The 16,632-nt window shown below is 32.0% G+C and overlaps 1 protein-coding gene and 1 pseudogene across 8 annotated transcripts; one reads left to right on the top strand and one right to left on the bottom strand.

Moving 5' to 3' along the window:
* Positions 1–325: 325 nt before the first annotated feature.
* On the bottom strand, positions 326–2,160 carry LOC111315917 (LOB domain-containing protein 25 pseudogene; annotated as a pseudogene). Of its 2 annotated transcripts, none has more exons than XR_016333302.1 (2): positions 1,856–2,160; positions 326–1,388 (listed from the first exon to the last, which is right to left on the bottom strand). The product of XR_016333302.1 is annotated as an LOB domain-containing protein 25 pseudogene, transcript variant X1 (transcript). The 2 variants fall into 2 exon arrangements; XR_016333303.1 differs by having other exon boundaries at positions 326–1,079; positions 1,856–2,158.
* Positions 2,161–7,595: 5,435 nt separating this feature from the next.
* Positions 7,596–12,127, top strand: LOC111316625 (mitogen-activated protein kinase kinase 3). Of its 6 annotated transcripts, none has more exons than XM_089753634.1 (12): positions 7,596–7,679; positions 8,023–8,061; positions 8,178–8,328; positions 8,396–8,650; positions 8,775–8,993; positions 9,115–9,252; positions 9,430–9,597; positions 9,712–9,825; positions 9,902–10,009; positions 10,677–10,768; positions 11,160–11,548; positions 11,705–12,127. In XM_089753634.1, the coding sequence occupies exons 3-11, from the start codon at positions 8,227–8,229 to the stop codon at positions 11,518–11,520; spliced, it is 1,557 nt and encodes a 518-aa protein (XP_089609760.1). In that variant the 5' UTR covers positions 7,596–7,679; positions 8,023–8,061; positions 8,178–8,226; the 3' UTR covers positions 11,521–11,548; positions 11,705–12,127. The 6 variants fall into 6 exon arrangements, with proteins under 6 accessions (XP_089609760.1, XP_089609761.1, XP_089609759.1 ...); XM_089753635.1 differs by having other exon boundaries at positions 11,677–12,127; XM_089753633.1 differs by having other exon boundaries at positions 8,023–8,070.
* Positions 12,128–16,632: the final 4,505 nt, after the last annotated feature.

Below are 16,632 nucleotides of genomic sequence, written 5' to 3'. Positions count from 1 at the left end.
TTTTATCAATTTTGAACACTGTCGCCTTTTTTTTTTTATTGTGTCCATATAGCTAGGATAGGAAGCTTCTTATCCAAAGTGTTACAAGCCTTATTTTCCTTCTGTTTTGCCTGATAAAATAGAGATGGAGCTATCTTATAGATGTTTAAGTTATGGGTTTTTATATCCTATCCAAGCTGCTTAAGCTCAAGCACCAAGGAAAATGAACCTTAATGCTAGCTTGGAAACCTTCTCAGAAGCTATACTCTTATGATCTTCACGAATGAATTAAAACATAATTTAGTTGATAACTTCAGTTAGAGGCATGTTACATACATAGAATCTCTGAATAAAACAAGAACAGTCGCATGATATTGTTATATATGGAGATCATTTTCACAAAGTAATAAGACACTGAGAATAACATTTCATCAGGGTATATAATGGCATATCATAAAAATACCATGATATGACACATGGTCCCTTATCAAATTCCATAACTAGAAAACCCTAAAGCCAGCTAAATGGGACTTCCCACCTTATAATAATTTTGCACATAGAAAATGATACAGCTACATTAATAATTACATGATATAGATTCACATGCTTCCATCACCTGATCTCTCATTGTCTCCACAATGGTCATTCCACTGAGAGGGATAGTAAAAACCAGTATTTTGATTAAATGAAGTTCCTCCATGACCAGTTGCTGTTCTTCTTCCATACTGGAATGCTGCTGCAGGTGGCATTTCATTGCAGGCATATCGGATTAAATCAGCATTAGTAGCATCCAATTCCCTTTGGAGTCTCATTACCTGTCTTTGGAGAACTGAAATGGCTCCAACACAGCCATAAACAGGATCTTTCATCCTTGCCTCAGCTTCATAGGCAAGGGAGTTCACTGCATCTTCCCTTTGATGGGGTGGTACTTCATTAAGCAGTTTGCTAACATTGCTTGCACCAAATATTTTGTGAACATTGGCAAATTTCTGTGGCTCTTCAGGTGGAAAATATGGTGCAAAAATACAATCTGGCATGCATTTTCTCCTCAAGCACTTGCAGGCAGCACATGGAGAATTTGAATAGCTGGAAGAAGCCATCTTCTCACCAACAAATAATTGCATGCATCAAGTCAACCATGAAGTCAAATTTGGGGTTATATATATGGATGATAAAGTAAAAATTAGTTAAGTAGTATATCTTTGATTTTCTTCCGGAAGCTGGAAGTTCATTGACTTTGTTAAACTGGAAAAAGGCCTTAGTTCTGAATTCAATATATCAAGACTTCTTTGAGAAACAGCTAGGTTAAGGACTACGAAGAGTTCATGAGAAATTGCTTAAAGAAAAATACTCTCTGCCATCTTCTTTTCAAACAACTTTGGCTTTTTCTGACCTGCCAAACAGCTTACCTTGAATTTAAATACTACTGTCAGAAACATTTCATCTTAAAAGTTGTAGCCAAAAAAACCCAAAAGTCAAAAACAAAGCAAGAAAAAAAATAGAATTGAGGGGAAACAAAAACATGTATCATTACATTAACATGCACAGACTCTAGGATTGTCTTGAATTTGGTCAAACAGTTGCAAAAATTGAAACAGCCCTTCCATCTTTGAGGATCACAAAAAGTTCCCAAGATTCCAACAAAGTAAATCTTTTTTATATCTATAAATTTGTTTTCAACTTCTTTTGTGAGGAAAGCTTGATCAGACCTTATGGTAAAAACCATCATGCTGTATGTCAAAATGAACCAAAAGGAAAGGGCAAAAGCAAAAGAAGAATATATATAAATATAAAAGCATTAATCCCATAGGGTGCTTGTAGCTGTAGTTACCTATATATGACTAGGTTCTTTAACCAGGAGGAAAAAGAATAATACCTCTTTTCCCTTTGAGTAGGCTCTTTCAATATCTCTGTCTCTTTGATTGGTTTGTACCAATGGAAAAGACTATGCAGCCACAGAAAGACGAAAAATTCCTTATTAGGTTTTATTATTGAATGTGAGAGAGTGTTTTTAAAGAGGAAACCCTAGTTGCAGGACAGGTGAGGGAGGCCTGCAAACACAGTCACAAAAGGTTTGAGAGATGGGAGAAAAGAGAGGCAAAGAGCATTTTCAGCAAGAAACAATGAAAAAAAAAAAGAAAGAAAGAAGCAAAAGACAAGGTGTAATAAATGGGGCTACAATGATGACTACGACACTGCACTTATAATAATATCAAACCACTGTTCAAGAAATGGTACTGAAATCAACTTGAAACCTCAAAAAAAAAAAAAAAAGAGAAAGAAAAGAAAATCCAGAATGTACCGATCAATCTAGTATACTGTATACCAATAAAAATTTGACTTCAACCATGTAAGAGATAAGGGTACTGATCATGTATAGCAGGTTTGATTAATTATTATATTAATAAATAAACTAGCCGAAGGAAAGAAATGGCATTTGGCAGGTAAGATGAAAAGGACAAATAGCATATCAGAAGGATTGCTAAACAATCTGCAGAAGTCTTTTCCTTGATATATATATATATATATATAATTAGCAATTTAATCACAGTTGCCATGTATATGGCCAAAGCACAAATGTTTATACTTGTAAATGTCAACGAATCATCCAATCAACACTTAATTAATTTCATTCAACGGCCTGCTCCCGGTGGGGATAGTTAGAGAGATTCTTTTCGATCGATTATTCTTTTATATATATATATATATATATATATATGTAGGTATGTGTATATATAATATGGAGCTAGCCAGAGAGTATATGTATTTTATTTATGTAGAATCAATCAGATATCCGTAAGATCTGCTTCAAGACCCGTTCTACCTTAAGTTTTATCCAAGCTACTGCACCATTGTTGACTAAAAATTTAGGTAAGAGAAATTTATATTAAATTTACAGATGGTTAATCAAAAAGAATTGTCGGCAACATAAATTGAATTTGGTGTCAAGCTCCAAGCTAAGGAGTAAAATCCTAAAAACATGAGAAAAAAAAAGCAGTTAAAAGGTAAAAATTGGGAGTTTGCAGTTAAATGTAAAAGTTGAGAGTTTTTAAGAAGAAAATAAGAAAGAGAAAGTAGAGAGAATAAGAGTATAAGATATTTATATAGTATTTTATTACTTTATTTATAATTAAAAATAAGAGATTTTAGGATAATTTGATATATTTATGATCAGATAGGTTCAATTGATCGAGACACCGATCATCCATTCAGGAGTGACAAATCAGTAAATGAGTCATTTGGATAGGATGATAAGATGATTGAGTTAACATGATAATATGGATATCAAGTCAATTTGACATATTATATCGATCTAAAAATTATAAATATTTTTAATTATCCATTGGTAGCCTCTAATAAAGAAAAAAAAAATTTTGTCCTTTTAACCTAAAATTGCCCTAACAGAACTTAAACCTTATAAATGAATTGTTTAATCCATATCAATTCAACCAACCTGTTTGCTTATCTTTGCTCTTGGCATAGTGTAAACTCTTTGAAAATGAGGCATTTCCATTCGAAATATGTACATATGCATGAAAAACTAAGCCCTTTAATTTTTTATTGTAAGAAAATTAATTAATTAATTTTTCTTATTTATCACACATTTTGTGCATTAAAGAACTATTATCCACACTGAACATTGATTTCCAACTCTCAGAAACTGTGGCTCTGTTGTGTTCTATCATTGAGTTTAACTGTTATATTAGCATGAAACTCTGAAACCTTCACTGTTAACTTCCATTATTGAATTTTTTTTCCATTGATCAGCTTGAACAGTAGCACTACTCCATCTATGTAGATCATTTTTTTTTATTCACTGTAGTTACAGACAACCAAGCTGAAAATAATATAAGGACGGATTCCAAATAAAACTGTGGGAGTTGGGTCTCTCTCATTTTCAGTCTCCTCAGTGTTATATCAGATCTTGTCCCTTGCTTGGCAATCCGACAAAACCTACTTGCATGAATTTCGTGATAGTGAAGACAATGGAGATAAATTTTATATATATGGTTGCAAACTCTTTCTAAGATATTTCAGCAATGTGTAGCCAACAATTTTTTACATGTTTCACATTGATAGTTAAATGAAAAAAAAAAAAGGTAAAAACCAAAACGATGGAGAATGGTAAAAAAAAATCAAAAAAATTAAAAAGTAATTTAAAATTACAATGTTTGGTTTAGTTTAAATTAATTTTTTTATTTGATTCGAATTAAGTTTGAATATTAAATATATATATATAAATATAATATATTTGAATCGGATTTCAAACTGAACTGAACTAAATTGTATTTTTATTAACTTATATATATATTTTAAATTTTTATAAAATAAAATAATTATTTTATACTTAAATCTATTTACATATATTAAGAATCATATTAAAATAATATACAAAAAAATAAAAATCAATAAACCAAATTGAACTAAATAAGTAAAATTCGATTCGAATCAAATCGGATCGTATATAAATTCAGTTCGGATTTGAATTAAATTTTAAAAATTTATAATTTTATGCATTATCCAAAAAATTCAAATTAAATCCAAATCAAACCAGTGTCACCTCTAATTTTCGTGCATGTGTGAATAAGCTTATATTTACAGGTATAATCTAAATTGAGCAGTCAACTTTTTTTCTCATATTAAAATGGAAAAATAAAAGGTGTGCGATTGGATTATGAATTTTGCAAATGTTAATTAACGGAGGTGGCGACATATGATAAATAGATTAATTATGCCTGTTTTTAGACTTGCCATTAGAATTAATTAAATGTATAGTATTGATGATGAAGATAATGACAAGTATGAGAGCCTAAAACTAGTTCACATTAATAACTTGTTTCTGAATTGAAAGAGGGAATTGGTGTAACCAATGATAGAAGCATTAATCTAATTTAGATATGCTTAATGATTATGATTATGATTATGATACATTGGATATGATATCTACTTTTTTCTAATGCATGCGTGCCAATATTCTCCACAATCCCAGCATTTCCAATGTCTCTTAGTATAAATTATTAATCTTTTTCTCTCATAATATTTACGCAATGATTGCTTAATGTTATGTTTGGTAAGAAGGAAGGAAGTTAGTAAAAGGAATAAAAATAAAAAAAGAAACATTAAGAAAAAAAAAATCAAGAGTATATCACTTAATTACAATAATTGTTTTACGCTTAATCAATTAGAATTTATAATTATGTAGGGTCCAATAAAATATTAAGTATAGCCCATACTTATAAATTATAGATTTTTATATAATTTTTTTATTATAATTGAACAATTGTGGGACTGTAGTAAAAAGAATTATAAGTGAAACGTTGAAAGTTATTTGTGTTTGATATGAAAAATGAAAAATAAAATATAAAAAAAAAAAGATTAAGAGTAAAGTTATAAATGAAAATATTAATTTAATTTAAAGGAGCTTTTTTTTTTTTTAATATTTGGAAGGATTGGATTTGGAAATAAAAGAAATGTTCAAATCCACTCTCATTTTCTTTCTGTTCTTTTATTTCCTTCTACCAAACAAAAAAATAAGATAAAATAATAATTTTTTCATCCAACATCCTTTTTTTTTCCCTCTTTCCCTCTTACCAAACACAATGTAAGGGTCACAAAGAAAAAAAAAAAAGATTGGAAGACTCAAAATCAAATGGGAATTTAAATTTTCTTAGGAAAAGTTCTATAATATAAAAATTATTTCCTTTGGCTAGCCTTAAATTTATGTGAAAAGAAGACTACTTATAATTCATTGATTCTTTTTTTTTTTTTTTTTGGTTTTTCATGATTCATTGATTCTTGCCTCATTTTATTCAATGCATATTATCATTTGGGGCAGATTGTGATGGATGATGGAGAAAAGTTGGGGGGTGAATGAAGAAGATAAAGAGGAATATTTTTAAGTTCAAATGATAAAAAACGGTGGCCTTAATGATTAGAGAAGCTATACAATTATTGGCTCAAAGATTCACATGTTGAATTGCACTGATCAGTTGAGTATTATACTATATTTTTATTTTACTCGTTATTAATTTATATATTTCAATTGTTTTAGTTTGATTGATTAAAAAACGGTAACCACAAAAAAAAAAAAAAAAAATCTTCGGCCATTTGGGAAAAAAAATATTTTTATATACGTGATTGATATTAGGTTAAATAATATCATTTCTAAATTTTATTCCATTCATTTTAAAAATAAAACTCAAGACTTTCAAAATGAAACTTTAAATTTTAATTATTAAAATATCCTTTCCTCATGGACGAATCTTGAAGATAATAAATATGTTTATTTTTTATTATAATAAAATTTAATCTAATTAATTTATATAATTATATTAAAATGTGATATTTAATTTATATTTCGTGATATTATTAAACACACATACATGACATAATCTTAATAGAAGAAAGTCTCTTATAATCAGTTCTATATAGCCCACAATTTTAACTTTTGTTAGTGAATTCTATATTATTTTATATTAAAACAAATTTTACTGATTCGATCCAATCTTTTAATGTATTTTCTTTATATTAATAAAGTTCAAAAAAATTCTAGTCACAATTTCAAGATTCTACTTCAAAGCAATATAATTATGATGGAGTTTTCAATAATCATGTCCAAGCAAGTGGGTTGACTTTGTGATACAAGATATAATTTCAAACCCAATTTGGTTTTTCTCTTCTTTTTTTCGTTTTATCCCATTTCGCCTTGAAAAAAAAAAAATTTAACACACAAAATGTATTTAATCCTGATTTTTATGTAATATTTATCTTTTTAAGCTGTCATTTGGCTAATTTCATGAATAATATTTTCTTTTTGGTGATCCAAAATAATGTATAATTTATTAATATAAGTAACGAATAAATCTTTCTATAAGCTTGACAACATGATTATCTTATAAGATAAATAGATCTAATGATTTATATATTTGTATCATGTAAATATTAAAATTTATGTATTCATATAATAATTCACATGAAAATTCTATATCTCGAGTTATATCAATATGAAAACATAAAAATAAAATATATATTTTTTTAGTTTTATTAAATTTATACATAATTATTATTAAAATTTTAAATCGTATAATTTTTATATTTTATTTTTATATAATATTCGTGTCATATTATTTTATCATAAATTTAAAAACAAGTTCAAATCAAATTAAATTTACGATAAAAGTTTTTGAGTTCAAGTTTGACTAAGGTTTGAAATATTATTTATTTAATAAAATTTTTTTAGTTTAATTTTAATTTTAAAATACATTTTTAAAAAATTTAAATATTAAATATAAAAATAATTTTTTCATAATATCACACCTAAATCGATCGACCTGCGTAGGCAGAACCCGAGTTCAGGCTTTGACGCAGCCCGATCAATGAACACTGAATTGGGCTTCGGCTCAAAATTGGCCTTTATGATATAAATTTATCGAGCCCTGCGAAACGTGGGCTTGAACTGGCCTAAAATGTAAGATCATGGGCCTGGTTTCGACATGAGAATCGAGATTCGGCACTGAGTTTTTTAAAAATGCAAAAAACAATTTATTACGTGGCCCTCTGTGATTGGTCAAAGAACTGCAGAGAACATAACTTCAACGAACTGAACTGGATTGTGTGTCGGATGGGGAAGACGCAAACTACGAAAAGTAGCAAACAAATGGAAATTGTCTAAAAAACTTGGCTGTACGGATTTCAAACTTGTAAGGGTTTTTTTTTATATATAAATTTTCTTTTTCATAACATTATTTGTAATTATTCTATTTGAAGTAGAAATTTTTTTTAGGTAGGTTTTGTCTGAATTTGGATTTACAGTGGTCATGCATTCGCTGAGTACAAAGTTTTGAACTTGAATTTGACGTTATTTTTATAGAAATTTCCAAATTTGTTATATTTTCTTCCAATTTTGATGCAAGATCAACTGTTTAGAAGAAATTTTTTCTGGGTTTTTTTTTTTGATTCATGGGAATTAGAATTGGGTCATTGTGTCTTTTGATGGGCCATGAGATGATAATTACAGAAGAATTTTCCTTTTAATTTTGTTAGATTTCTGAATCATGGTTGGTTACATGGAAATAATGGGCGGTAAAATATGTACAATTCTTTTTTTTCTTTTCATTCTTGATATGGAACTTTTTGTTTGTTAAGACATGTTATTTCAAGATGTTTGAGGAAATGAGACTGGTTCTGCATTTGGACAGTGTGAGAAGGAATGCATCATTGCCTGTTTTACTGTCATAGTGAGTTATAATGGCGGGATTAGAAGAGTTAAGGAAGAAGCTAGCGCCTTTGTTCGATGCTGAGAAGGGCTTCTCGCCTGGATCAACACTAGATCCTTATGATTCTTACATGGTAAGCTTCACCTTGTGATGAGTTTTATGTGAGTTTGATTCTTACATGCTTTTTGGATTGTGTGAAGCTGTCGGATGGCGGAACTGTCAACTTATTGAGTAGATCATATGGAGTGTACAACATCAATGAGCTTGGTTTGCAAAAATGCACATCTTCGCCTGTGGACGAAACAGATCAAGGTGAAAAGACGTATCGGTGTGCTTCTCACGAGATGAGGATATTTGGGGCAATAGGTAGTGGTGCGAGCAGTGTTGTTCAGAGAGCTATGCATATTCCATCTCATAGGATTCTTGCCTTGAAGAAAATTAATATATTTGAGAAGGTACTTTTGACGCAAAGATGTGATTGTTTGTTGCTTAAAAGTTGGCTAGATTGGTTTCAATAGTGAAGAGCATCATGCAGTTTGTAGATTTGGCTTACATCCATATTACTTTTATGCATTTTAGGAGAAAAGACAACAGCTTTTGACAGAAATACGAACACTTTGTGAGGCACCTTGTTCCGAGGGTCTTGTGGAATTTCATGGAGCTTTCTATTCCCCTGACTCGGGGCAAATAAGCATTGCTTTAGAATACATGGATGGAGGGTCACTGGCAGATATCTTAAGATTGCGGAAAAGTATACCGGAACCAGTCCTTTCATCTGTCTTTCGGAAGCTCCTGCAGGTAATAATATCTCATCTTGTTTCAGTTATGGTTTTCTGAATGAAAGAGGTTGCCATTGACCTGTATATGTTGCGTTTCTTATATAAGTTAACACCACAACTTGTATCCTTTTATTTTAAAGGGACTAAGCTACTTGCATGGAGTTAGGCATTTGGTTCACAGAGACATAAAGCCGGCAAATTTGCTTGTAAATCTCAAGGGGGAGCCGAAAATAACAGATTTCGGCATAAGTGCTGGCCTAGATAATTCAATGGCAATGGTTAGTCATTAGATATTAATCAATTTGTTCTTTCTTTCTTCTTTCCTGCCATTACCTTTGGTGTATGTTGGTTTGTTACAAAGATATTTTCGCCAGTGTTGCTCTTGAAGATGATAATCTGTTATCTTATTAAAATCTATTATAAATGTCTAACAACTGCTTCTAACTTGTTTGTAGTGTGCTACCTTTGTTGGAACTGTTACATACATGTCACCTGAGAGAATTCGAAATGAGAGCTATTCTTATCCTGCTGATATATGGAGCCTTGGTCTTGCTCTCTTTGAGTGTGGCACTGGAGATTTTCCATATACAGCTAGTGAAGGACCGGTTAATCTCATGTTGCAGGTAATGTACCTATGCCTTCAACAGAGATCTTTCCACATTGAACGTTGCTTGAAACTTTGTGTTATTTATTAGTTCTTTTAATCTGACATTAAAATTGCTGAATTTTCGTGGAAGATATTGGATGATCCATCACCATCACCACCAAAACACAAATTTTCGCCAGAGTTCTGTTCATTTATTGATGTTTGCCTGCAGAAGGATGCAGATGCCAGGCCAACAGCTGAGCAGGTAACTTATACTCCACATGACGAATATATGACAGTTCAAACCTAACGTATGTTGAATTGATGTTGTCTGATTGCAGCTTCTTTCGCACCCGTTTATTAAAAAGCAGGAGCATGCTAGAGTAGACTTAGCAGCATTTGTTCGAATTGTTTTTGATCCAACTCAAAGGCTGAAAGATTTGGCTGATGTGAGTATATTGACTCTTATTTTACATTACATTCAGACAGTTACACACATGTTTGAGCAAGAGTTCATAGTTCTTTTTCATCTTTTGAATTATAACATTGGATGTAGGCATGAAGTTTGAGACATTTAAACTTCAAAGATAGCCCAAAATTGCTACATAAAATGTTCAGAATCGGGCATCTACATCATTTTGACTTGTATGTTAGCATTTCTAGGTTCTTACTTGTTTAGGGGTGTAGAACCCGAAACCCTGGTGCTGATTACATGGCCAAAGTTAGAATATCAATCATAGTTTATGGTGGTTAGTGGATCTATATGTTAAAGAATTTTTCTTTTCCTAGTAGTCAAAGGGCCTGCTTCACCGAGGGTGACTAGAAAATCAGGTGTTCTGGTATCTCCTGATCTATCTAATTATTAGTTTGTTTACATCTGAGTACTTTCAGTATCTGACACAGACATTCATAATGAACTTTTTCTAAACTTTGGAGGTAAGATAAAACAGATGATCCAGTTATGCTATGATTAAGCGTTCCAGTCAAAATATTTGATTTAACATAGAAAAGTTACTGGAACTTGGAATTTATGTATAATATTTGACAAATTCTTGAGGAGGCCTATCTTTTTTATTTATGCTTAATGGGTACTAACATTCATATTTACATGATCAGATGCTGACAATACACTATTACTTACTATTTGATGGACCTGACGAAACCTGGCAGCATGCAAGGACCCTATACAATGAAGATTCAACTTTTAGGTAACGAAGTATTAAGTGATAGTCTTCCTATAATTGTTTACATGGTCAATCAGCAGAATGATCCCCATGCTTAGATATTTCATGCATTTTAGTCCCCTTCAGGCTAAAAGGACATTATGATTCTAAGAAAATTAACTTTTATTCTTCCAACAAATGTATTACCATGGTGATAAAATACCCCATTAGAGTAAACTCAATTGGAAACATTTCTGCAGAAGCTAATTAGGAAGCTTTATGGTTGAATTCCCAGGTGGCAAAAGTAATTTGCTTGTGGTGGACGAAAGTATTTTAGTTATGAAACATGTTTGAACTTGGTTAAAATTACTTGGGCAGCACATTGTGCCTTTATGGTTTATGTCTATGAAGAGGATTTTTCCTTTTTTTTTTTCAGTTTCTCAGGGAAGCAATTCGTTGGTCCAAATGATATCCATGCAATGTTGTCCAATATCCGGGGTACATTGGCAGGTGACTGGCCCCCTGAAAAACTCGTGCATGTTGTAGAAAAACTTCAATGCCGTGCTCATGGTCAGGATGGAGTTGCGATCCGTGTCTCAGGATCCTTCATCACTGGAAACCAGTTTCTTATCTGCGGGGATGGCTTACAAGTAGAAGGCATGCCTAATTTTAAGGATCTTTCTATTGATATTCCTAGTAAGCAAATGGGCACATTCAAGGAACAATTTATAATGGAACCTGGAAATCTCTTTGGTCGCTACTTTATAGCTAAACAAGAGCTTTACATTATCCAATAGACGAACTATGAGCATGGTTTCCTCCAAGGTTAGTAGTTTTTGACTTGTTCACATGGTTACATTGATATCCGATTTCTTCTTGCTATCGGATTGGCATCACTGTCGTGTATTCAATAGAAATTTCCTCTTTTCTGAGCTTACTGTTTCTTATTACAGTTTCCATTTTTGCCTCCTTTGCATGCAGCATAAGACGGCTTGCTCCAATCAAACTGATAAGTGCATGTGGCATTATGCAGATTGGAGGAAACCACATGTTCTGCTGTTGTAACATATACGGTAACAGTCTTGCGATTGTCATTGATGCTAATTTGCTCACCTATCATTCACAAAATATGTAGAATGAATGATGATGAGTTCGAATCATTGGATTTAAAGCGACAAAGATGGGTAGTTGCAATTGGTTCCACAGCTTATCAGGTCAAGAGCTTCACTGACTGAATATCAGCTTTGATGATGCACTGTTCTCTGTCTGTATATGTAATTTCATGTGCTAACTGGAAATAGACACTAGGAGTGTAATAAAGTCAGATCAAGTCAATGTACTGTCAGATTATAACTCAACTCAAATTCGATCGAATTTTATTTTTCATGCACGAATTCGATTCCATTCTTGCCTATGTAACTTAAGCTTAGAGTTTTTGTTTTTAATCGAGCCTGAATCACCCTAAGCAATAGCTAACCAATTGGCAGGAGCTTTGCATTTCAAAAACAACCTGCAATCAAAAGCTGCACCACCAAGCCTGTCGTTTAACAAAGTAAAGATGCAGTGGTAACTAGGGATGCAATGAAAGGAAATTACCAATCTATTACCGTAACTTCTCCAAGACAACTTTTCAAAATGCCAGGCTCCACTTGAGGCTTGTTTACCTGGTTTCCATTGCTAAACAAATTATGTAGTGAAACAGAACGAGAAACGTTCATTTTAAGAAGAAACCAACCTTCCATATATGAGCACTTCCGTTACTGGAACCACTTAGTATGTGATCTGCATCTGGACTGATTGCTGGCTGCAATTGCATATATATTCAAAGTACAGGAGATATTAGCAATCATCACCTGTTGGCCATGCATGATGCTGTGAGAAATACTCCTTTCAAATCCTGGGACAAGCTAGATGAACCCTGAAATAGAACAAAAAAACAGTTTTAAATAGTAACATTAACATGCCCAATATATATATATATATATATATATATATATAAAACTCCATTTAAAGGTCTTGCAATATCAATGGACAGCACTATTCATTTCACCTATGGTAAGCAAATTTTATTCTCCCATCCTCTCAGTAATACTGCAGGAGGGAAAAGCAACCTTTTGAATTGAAGACTCTGGATGGGGGACATGGCTGAGTAACATTAGATTTCAGATTTCTGGTATCCCAGAATTTCATGACACTGAAATAACCAGGATTAGCAGGAGAGCAGATTAAGTCAGCGTGATACAGCCTATGCTTAAGTACTCAAAACTTGATCATAGGAATGTCACATTATGCCCCGGGAAGACTCCAGTGCATTTCTTTTCCTGAACATCCTATACCTTTATCTTTGTTAGGAAAATGGGGTCAGCCCATGTAATTTGTTTTGGACTATATAAAGGTCATTAGCCTTGGTCTTTCTTGTTACACAGTGTCTTAACTACTTAATAAAAGGAGATGGGATTATTTTAAGGTGAGGTCACAAAACCAAGAAAAAAAAGAAGAAAAACCAGGTAAAGTAGAGAGAAAAAAGAGAAGTAAGAGTTGATTGAACGGAAGTCGATCTGTAGTCCGATTGAACTAAAACTTTATCAGCAGGTTTATGATTCAGAGTTCTACATTCTGAATGGTGAATATCAGGTTTGAAGCTCTCTAGGAACAAATCCAGAATGTATTTGTTGAGTCACCTATTTGGTAAGATTTCTCCAATTGTCTCTCTTGATTAGCTCTAGTTTTAGCTAGAGAAGAACTTTATATATCTATTATTTAATAGTAGAGATTTTTCTAGTGGTTCATGATTTTTTCTCTATACTGGAGGATTTTTCACGTAAATCTTGGTGTTTTATTTTTTTGCATTTTTTATTGTTGATTGTTATTAATTGCTGTAGATTTATTGCGATATATTACTTATGCGTTGTTGTGTTTATTGCTTTAAGCCCAACAAATGATATCAAAACGAGAATTATTTTGAAACATCGATACAAAAATAACTTAGGACAGAAGTAAATTCTGTTTGAGATCAAGGTGATACAGGTTCCATGATAAAATTGACAGCTTCAAATTATTTAATTTTGAAGCCTATGATGGAAGATCATCTTACTGAAAAGATTTATATGAGCCAGTATTAAATGATTCAGCTAAACCAGCAAATATGAAAGATTAAAGCTGGAAGAAGTTAAGCAGAAAGACGCTAACTATAATTAAAAAATGGATTAATATTAGCGTGTTTCATCATGTAGTGCATGAGACAGATGCCCACATTGTTTGAAAAAAATTGACAGTATTGTATGAGAGAAAAACATGTATGAATAAAGTTATGCTTGTTAAAAAGCTTACAACTTTACAGTACAACGATAGACGATCGATTATAGAACACTTGAGTGATTTTCAAGATATATTTAATCGGATGACTACTATGGAGCTTAAGATGGATGATGAAATGAAGGCATTGTTTCTTTTAGGTTCATTGCCAGACAGTTGAAATACTCTAGTTGTGACTGTTCTTAATTTAGCTCTTGATTACAAAGTGACATTGTAGATGATAAATGACAGTATGCTTAATAAAGAAGCAAGATGAAAAGATGTAGACCTTGAGAATCAAGCTCTGATCATAGAGAACAATGGTAGAAACATAGACAGATGTTAAAACTCAAAAGGTCATAATAAGTCTAAACATAGATTGAAGTCCAAAAATAAAGTGAAGTATTTTCATTATGGTAAGGCAGGTCATATAAAATGACACTGTAAAATCTTGAAACAAGAGCGAAAAGATGAGAAAGACAAGAGTTCGGATGATGGTAATGTTGCAGTAGTAATTCAGATAGTGATTTAGTTACTTTGATTTGTACATATGGTAATTGTAATCAAGTTGGTGATCCTGGTATTGAATGGATAGTTGACACAGGAGCGACATATCATTGTGTTTCTAAGAAAGAGTTGTTTACAACTTACAAAGCATGAGACTTTGGTTGCAGATTGTTAGGATTTGTGATATTGTTGTACAAACTGGTACATGTTACATGTTGACTTTGAAAGATATCAGACACATTTTGGATATGAGAATGAACTTACTTGCTATTAGTATCCTTGACAAGAAAAGATATAAGAGTCGATAAAAGAATTGGTGATAGAAACTTTTTAAAGAATCTATGGTAGTTGCAAGGAAAAAACTATGCTGCACAATATATAAGACGTTGATGCAATTGAACAACAACCAGGTAAATGTCGTTGAAGATGATGCTTCAACAACTTGTGGCATAAGAGGCTGGTACACATGAGCAATAAAATGTTACAGATTTTGGCAAGGTAGTCTTTCATTCTCTTGACCAAAGGCATGTCTTTTAATTCATGTAATTATTATTTATTTGGTAAGCATCATAGGATTTCTTTTTGTAAGAGTTCTCAAAGAAAAGAAAATAGATTGGAATTGATTTATTTTGACGTATGTGATTTTATTGAGGTTGAGTCATTAGGTGGTAACAGATATTTTGTTACTTTTATTGATGATGCTTCACGTAAGACTTAAGTGAATATGTTGAAAAACAAAAGATAAGTATTGTAGTATTTTCAAAAATTTTATGTTATGGTTAAAAGGATAACAGAGTTGCCCTTAAAGTGCATTCGAACAAATAATGGTCGAGAATATATATCTAAAGACTTTGAAAAGTATTGTTCAAAGCATAAGATTAGACATGAGAAGATAAAACTTAAAACATCACAGCATAATGGTATAGCTGAAAGAATGAATCACACCATTATAGAAAAAGTCAGATGTATGTTAAAGATGGCAAAATTACCAAAGCCATTATGGGGTAAAACAGTCAACACAACTTGTTATTTACTTAACAAATCACCATTAGTTCCTTTGGGTTTTGACATTAAAAAAAGAATGTAGATAGGAAAAGATACTTCATACTCTCACTTGAAAGTTTTATGGTATAAAGCATTCATACATGTGCTGAGCGAACAGAGGTCAAAGCTTGACAGTAAAGCCACACAATGTGTGTTTGTGGGATATGGTGATGAGAAATTTGGCTACAGTGTATGGGATACAGTGAAGAAAAACATACTCAAAAGCAGAGATGTGTTCTTTCATAAAAAAAATCATAGCAAATCTTGAAAAAAATGAGAAGACTACACGGGTTATTATTGAGTGTGATGTTTCAACACCAACAGGAGTTTCACAGGAAGTAGCCACAAATAGTAAAAATGAGCAAGAAATAGAACTTAGGGATATTAATGAACCAATCACAATTAGTGATGAGCTAGATGCAATCAGTTTTAAGCAAATGGGCAATCATTTCTACATGAGAGTGTTGAGTAAGGAGAGCTACCTTCGACATCAGGTGATGTAGAGTCTCAGCCTAAGAGATCTACTAGAGAGCGCAATCCATCTACTAGGTATCCAAGTTTAAATTTTATTTTAGTTACTAGTGAGGGAGAGCCATAAAGCTTTCAAGATGTGTAGACTACTTCGGATAGAGAGCACTGGATAAAAGCAATGAAAAAAAAGATGAAGTCATTACAAAAAATATGGTACTTATGATCTTGTTAAACTTCTAAAAGGGAAGAGGTCATTAAAAAATAAATGGGTGTTCAAGTTAAAAAAGAATGGTGACAAACTAGTGATGTACAAAGCTTATTTGATAGTAAAAGATTTTTTTTAAAAAATCAAGCATTGATTTTAATGAGATCTTGTTCTAGTTATGAAGATGAGTTTCATTCGAGTGAAACTGAGATTAGCAACTAGTTTGAATCATGACTTGAGCAACTTGATGTTAAAATTGAATTCTTGCATGGTGAGTTGCAGGAGGACATCTATATGAATCGACCTTAGGGTTTGAAGTGAAAGTAAAAAAGCACTTAATTTGCAAATTGAAAAAAAGTTTGTATGGCTTGAAATAAGCTCTGCGACA

This window comes from Durio zibethinus, chromosome 24 (genome assembly GCF_047325235.1).
Source record: "Durio zibethinus cultivar Kanyao isolate XHJ-2024 chromosome 24, ASM4732523v1, whole genome shotgun sequence".
Taxonomy (NCBI): domain Eukaryota; kingdom Viridiplantae; phylum Streptophyta; class Magnoliopsida; order Malvales; family Malvaceae; genus Durio; species Durio zibethinus.
The sequence above is the reverse complement of the archived record's forward strand: the minus strand, read 5'-3'. Positions and strand labels throughout refer to the sequence as shown.